Below are 6,546 nucleotides of genomic sequence, written 5' to 3'. Positions count from 1 at the left end.
CCCGTCAGGGTCCTCACACAGAGGGGGCTCCCCGGGCCAGCCTCAGGGGGACGACTGGGGTTCCCGCTCCTGGAGACAAAGGGAGGGCCGGGCAGGCCCTGTGCCAGGCTAGTCGGCGCTGGCCCAGCTGGAGGGCACGGCGAGCGAGTCCCTGGGGGCGTCGGGGTTGAAAGCAGCCTGAGTCCTCAGGAAATATGCCCGCCCAGGCCGAGAAAGCCAGCAAGGCACAGTGGCTGCCACACCTCAGGCACGTCGGACGCACGCACATCCGTAGCCCTGCGGCGGGGCCGGCGCTGCACAGGCCCGGGTCCCGTGGTTCCGGGCCGCAGCCTCAGCGGCCGGCCCTCCTAACCACAGCCCTAGGCGGGTTTCAGTCTCAGGAGGCTGTGCACGCGTTGACTCCCAGAGCCCTGAGCAGAGCGTGAGCGGGCAGTCGGCTGCCGTCCACCACCCCCTGGTGTCCACACGTGCCCCCTGGAAACACTCGTCTTACCTCTGCCCAAAGACACAGAATAAATGCACAGTTTTGTAAGAAGTTCAGACTTGGCTGAGGGCTGATGGCCGCGGTCTGGGCTGCTGAAGCAGGTCGGGGATAACCACATTTTTTTCCCAAGAGCTCAGCCAGGCCACGCGAGGAGTAAGGCTTGGCCGGGGGCACTGGACATAAGCAAGTACCCAGTGCACTGCAAGGGCCCGACGGACACATCAGCTGCCCTGCACCGACCCAGCACAGCATCCCCAGGGCTGGGCAGGCGAGCCAAACAGGGCGGGCCGGCCCGCCCTCCCCACCAGAGCTGCTTTCTGCCTCTAAAGGGTTCCAGACAAGGAGTGAAAACAGGCCCATCCCGGGGAAGCCAGGTGGGCCCAGGTGAGGTCCAGGGGACAGAGGTGAGGGTCCTACCTTGGAAGAAGCTTTTCACCCTGAGATAGCTGACGCTGAGACGCAGGACAGAAAGCTTGTCGAGCTTAGAGATGATGTCGGGCGGCAGCGGCAGCAGGCTGGCCAGGTGGTCCAGCTCGGCATTGAGGCGGTCCCGGTGCCGCTTGGAAGGGTTCGACTTCTCAGCGCCCACGGCAGGCCTCCTGTGAGGGGAAGACCACAGTCAGGCTGGGACTCCCAGGCGGAAAGTGTCCCAGGCAGTGACCTCAGGAGGAGCACTCGGCTCCAAAGGCAGCTGCCGGCAAACACGTGCCTCACGGGATGAAAAGGCACTGGTTCCCGGAGATGCACAAGCTAGACTGTGGCCATGCTGGCCAAATCGGCTACACCAGCCACAGAGGCCACGCCAGCCACAGAGGCCACGCCAGCCACAGAGGCCATGCTGGCCACATCAGCTACACCAGCCACGGAGGCCACACTGGGCACAGAGGCCATGCCAGCTACATCGGCCACACCGGCAACACCAACCACGCCGGCCACTGTCGCAGCTCTGGAGGGAGGCCCAGAGACAGGGAAGAGCCAGCAGGAGGGCCGTGTGGCCTCTCTGTGACCACACCTGCCAAGGCAGCAGTAGGCACCAGCCCTGGGCACACTGCTTAGCTCTCTCGGGAGCTCCACTGGGCCCTGCCCTCTAGGCCTGCGTGGCCCCTCTGGGCCTGTGTCCCCCTGCTCAGCAGGGCAGGAAGGTGCTAATAAGGCCAAGGTGAGCAAGGCGGCCTGGGCACCATGGTGCCCCCTCCCCACCCCTCCACTCAAGAAGGGGAGGCCAGGGCCCCACCACCTCCCTCCCTCTGAGGGAGCAGCCCTACCTGAACGTCCTGCCCGCCACAGCTGCCCTCACGGGCCCTCTCACCCACCCTCAGCCCTGCCCCCTCCGTGCAGAAACGTCTCCTTAACCTCCTTCCTAGAAAGCGAGGCCAGGCCAGTCGGGCAGGGGCCGCCTCCCCTGGGCCCGCGCTCCCCAGGTCGGGGGCTGCCTTCAGGGGCTCTGGGCTCCTGGGTCCAGAAGGTCCTGTTTTTCTACCATGCACTCACTTGTAAGAACGTGGAAACCTGTCCCACACAGTCCTTTGGTCAGAAACCCCCAGGCACCCCGCACCCCATGGGGCCGTGGGGGCCAAGACCAGACAAAACCACACAAGAGCAGAAGCTCCACCTCGGCTGCTTCTTTCTCTTGACTGAGCTGTAATTCATGTAACATAAAGCCGCTTTCAAGTGAAAGCGTGCTGGCATTTAGGACATGCACAGAGCTGTCGACCTCCACCAAGCTCCAAAACATCTCTTCACCCCCAAGTAACACTCCTGCCAAGCGGCTTCTCTCATCTCTCAGGCCCCAGCGGCCACAGCCGGTGTCTGTCTTTCTGGATTTGCTCGTTCAAACATTTCTGTAAATGGAGTCAGACTTCTCACACCCGGCATCCTTCACTGACCATCACACAGTCAAGCTTCTTCCATCAGGCAGCCTGTGCGGAGTGTCACTACTTCTCAGGGCTGAGTCATGTTCCATGGCCCTGCGATTCTATGTTTAACTTTTTGAGGAGTTGCCAGACTGTCTTCCACACCAGCCATACTTCACAGCCTCACCAACACTTGCTATTGTCCTTTTTAAAATAACATTCCCATCTGTGTGATGGTGTAACAGTGTGATCACTCACCTAGAGCCAGACACCCTGGAGTGTGAAGACAAGTGGGCCTTGGGAAGCATCACCATGAGCAAAGCTAATGGAGGTGATGGAATTCCAGCTTAGCTATTTCAAATCCTAAAAGATGATGCTGTTAAAGTGCTGCACTCAAAATGCCAGCAACTTTGGAAAACTCAGCGGTGGCCACAGGACTGGAAAAGGTCAGTTTCATTCCAGTTCCAAAGAAGGGCAAAGCCAAAGAATGTCCAAACTACCTGCACAATTGCGCTGATTTCACACGCCACCAAGGTCATGCTCAAAATCCTCCAAGCCAGGCCTCAACAGTATGTGAACCGAGAACTTTCAAGTGTACAAGCTGGGTTTAGAAAAGGCAGAGGAACCAGAGATCAAATTGCCAACATCTGCTGGATCATAGAAGAGGCAAGAGAGTTCCAGAAAAACATCTACTTCTGTTTCATGGACTATGCTAAAGCCTTTGATTGTATGGATCACAACACACTGTGGGAAATTCTTTGAGAGATGGGAATATCAGACCATCTTATCTGCCTCCTAAGAAATCTGTATGCGGGTCAAGAAGCAACAGTTAGGACCGGACATGGAACAACAGATTGGTTCCAAATTGGGAAAGGAGTATGTCAAGGCTGTATGTTGTCACCCTGCTTATTTAACTTACATGCAGAGTACATCATGCTTAATGCTGGGCTGGATAAAGCACAAGCTGGAATCAAGATTGCCAGGAGAGAGATCAATAACCTCAGATAGGCAGATGACACCACCCTTATGGCAGAAAGTGAAGAGAAACTGAAGAGCCTTTTGATGAAAGTGAAAGAGGGGACTGAAAGAGCTGACTTAAAACTCAACATTCAGAAAACTAAGATCATGGCATCTGGTCCCATCACTTCATGGCAAATAGATGGGGGAACAATAGAAACAGTGGCTGACTATTTTTTTCGGCTCCAAAATCACTGCATATTAAAAAGCAGAGACATTACTTTGCCAACAAAGGTCCGTCTAGTCAAGGCTATGGTTTCTCCAGTAGTCATGTATGGATGTGAGAGTCAGACCATAAAGAAAACTGAGCACCAAAGAACAACTGTACTTGAACTGTGGTGTTGGAGAAGATTTAAGAGTCCCTTGGACTGCAAGGAGATCAAATCAGTCAATCCTAAAGGAAATCAGTCCTGAATATTCATTGGAAGGACTGAGGCTGAAGCTGAAACTCCAATACTTTGGCCACCTGATGGGAAGAACTGACTCATTTGAAAAGACCCTGATGCTGGGAAAGATTGAAGGCGGGAGGAGAAGGGGATGACAGAGGATGAGATGGTTGGATGGCGTCACCGACTCAATGGGCCTGAGTTTGAACAAGCTCTGGGAGTTGGTGATGGACAGAGAGGCCTGGCGTGCAGCAGTCCATGGGGTCACAAAGAGTTGGACACGACTGAGTGACTGAACTAACTTAATGAATGAATGGCCAACAATGTTGGGCATCTTCTCACGTGCTTGTTGGCCATCTCTGTATTTCTTTGGAGAAATGTCTACTTGAGCCTTTTGCCCATTTTTAAATTGGGTTGTTTGCTCTTGAGTTGTAGGAAATCTTTATATATTCGGGATACTAGATCCTTAACAGATACACACATTTTCTCCCATTCTCTGGTTATCTTGTCACTTTCTTCAGTTTCTTTTCTTATTTCTTCCTTAATGAGGTGCCTACACCAACGCTGGTCATCTGCTAACAAAATGCAGAGCCAGGAAATGTGGGGAGACGGAGCAGCCTCGTGTAGACTGGACTTGCCACCCAGAGGGGAGCCCCGCCCAGAAGTGAGAGAACTCAAAGCCTCCCCAGAAAGCAGAGCAGCGCCGAGGGCAGGTACAGGGGCCAGAGGAGGGCAGAGACCTCAATGGGGCAGACCTGTGGGGAGCAGGCCCCCAGCCACACCTGGGATGGACTGAGCAGTGACTGTCCCCACCCCTACCCCGCGGGGCACCGGGGGACACTCCTGACTGAAGGTACGGGTGTTGGGAAGGCCCTACTCCTTCCAGCTTTCTCAAACCAAGCGCCCGGCTGCCCCTCAAAGCCAGCCCAACATGCCTCCCCAGGCTTTGGTTCCAGGGGCCAGGGCAGAGACCCTCGCCCCCACCAGGTGGGTGAGGGGGCCACTGGAGGGACAAGGCCCTCTGAGCTGACCTCGGGTTTGGGCCCAGAGCCACGGTGGGAAGCCCCAGTTCTGCAGGGTGGAGACTCGGGAGGAGGTGAGGGGCCCAGAAACCTAAAACACCCGGGACAAGTCTAACAGGAGACACCCCGACACCTAAACAGCGCCGAGCAAAGAGACACAAACAATGGAAATTCAGCCAGTGAGGCTGGGTACTGTTCAGATGGTGTTACCCCCAAACTGACCTGTGGACTCGATTGGGGCCTCGACGGAAATCCCAACAGGACTTTTTGCAGAAACGACAAGCAGTCTAGACTTTACGTGGACGTGCGGGGGATCGTCAGTCAGAGGGCAGGGTTGGAGGACTCACCTGACTGACCATAATCCTCTCGGAGTTAAGTGTTTCATTTCGGTTTGGTTTCAGACAAAGATGGAAAAAGATGAATGGAACAGAAGAGAGGGTCCAGAAACAGAGCCACATGCTTTCGGTCAATTCACTTGACAAAGACGCTAACGGATTCAACAGGAAAAGAAACTCTTTTCAACAAATGGTGCTAATCAACTGGACAGCCAAGAAAACAAGCAAACATCAACCCTTACCTCACACAGTACCAGAAATTAGATCAAAACAGACTGTAGGCCTAAATCTAAAATGTACCATAAAACTTTACAAGAAAATATGTTAGAAAATCTTGGAGACCCTGGAAGGAGTCCTGGGACTCTCAGGGCACACACTAAAAATACTGTGAAAGAAAAAAATGATAAATTGATCTTTCTCAAAGAATTTAAAATGACTTTTGAAATTCACCATCAAGAAAATTAAAAGGGGAGCCATAGATTGATTGGCTAAAAATATTCACAAGAGCCTATATCCAGAATAGTAAAGAAGTTTCATAATTCAACAAGAAGACAAAAAGCCCAATAAGAAGACAGACGAACTCTTTACCAGAGGAGCTCTGTGGACAGCAGGTAAGCACAGGAAAGGCCACGAGCACCGTTCCTCACTGGAGAAATGCAATGCAAAGCCACGGTGAGCCTCCACCACGGCCCGTCGGGGAGCTGAGACCAGGACGGACACCCAGGTGCTCTGAGGAGGCAGACGAGCCCCACGCCCCGCCACCAGCAGCGTGGACAGCGAAGCTGCTCAGAAAACCGTCTGTCTGGCGGATTCTCAGAAAGCTGAGCCCTTCTCGACTGCACACGGACCCACAATCCCACCCAAGAGAAACGAAGGCACACACCTGAAGACTCAAACATAAGCGTTCACAGCAGCTTTGCCAGTGACACCCCAACCTGGGACCCCCCGACTGTCACCTGAGATGAGTAACCACACGTGGCTCACCCGCACGATGGCACACAAGTCGCGCAGGAAGCTACTTCATCACCACAGGGGACTGAAGACCCCACTCGGAGAAGGTCCCCTTTGTGGAAAGTCCCAGGAAGTGCAGACCAGCCTGCAGGACGAGGGTGCAGGCAAGGTGCCTGTGAGGCCGCAGGAGGAGGGGCAGGCACAAGGAGCCTCAGAGCCGCTAACCTCAGTTTCAGGAGGGCCTTCTCAAGCTGCTCGTGTCCCCACATGGATCAGACCGTGTGCAGCGAGTGCTCTCAGCCCAGGGCACTCTGGTCACAGCCAGTCATACGAAGACAGAAGTGGAGACGAGGGGGAGCCCCGCAGCTCACACAGCTCTGAGCTCAGAGCGCAAGGTGCTGCCCCCAGAGCACGGGACCACCACCACCACAGTCACCCCCCACGGCGGCGGGGGAAGGGGCCGGTCACCCCTTGTGGCAAGGGGCGGGGACACGGTCA

At 55.0% G+C, this 6,546-nt stretch overlaps 1 protein-coding gene across 1 annotated transcript in view; it reads right to left on the bottom strand.

The window, feature by feature from the left end:
* Positions 1-266: 266 nt before the first annotated feature.
* LOC104983858 (aryl hydrocarbon receptor repressor-like) overlaps positions 267-6,546 on the bottom strand; it is a gene marked incomplete at its 3' end in the record, with an annotated part of 9,070 nt that continues 2,790 nt past the window's right edge. The window contains exons 2-3 of the mRNA XM_010833381.1: positions 902-1,083; positions 267-347 (exon numbers count right to left, since the gene is read on the bottom strand). Of these exons, the coding sequence (XP_010831683.1) occupies positions 267-347; positions 902-1,083 (263 nt within the window). The remainder of the gene's footprint in view (positions 348-901; positions 1,084-6,546) is intronic.

This window comes from Bison bison, unplaced genomic scaffold (assembly GCF_000754665.1).
Source record: "Bison bison bison isolate TAMUID 2011002044 unplaced genomic scaffold, Bison_UMD1.0 scf7180017863476, whole genome shotgun sequence".
Lineage (NCBI taxonomy): Eukaryota > Metazoa > Chordata > Mammalia > Artiodactyla > Bovidae > Bison > Bison bison.
The sequence above is the reverse complement of the archived record's forward strand: the minus strand, read 5'-3'. Positions and strand labels throughout refer to the sequence as shown.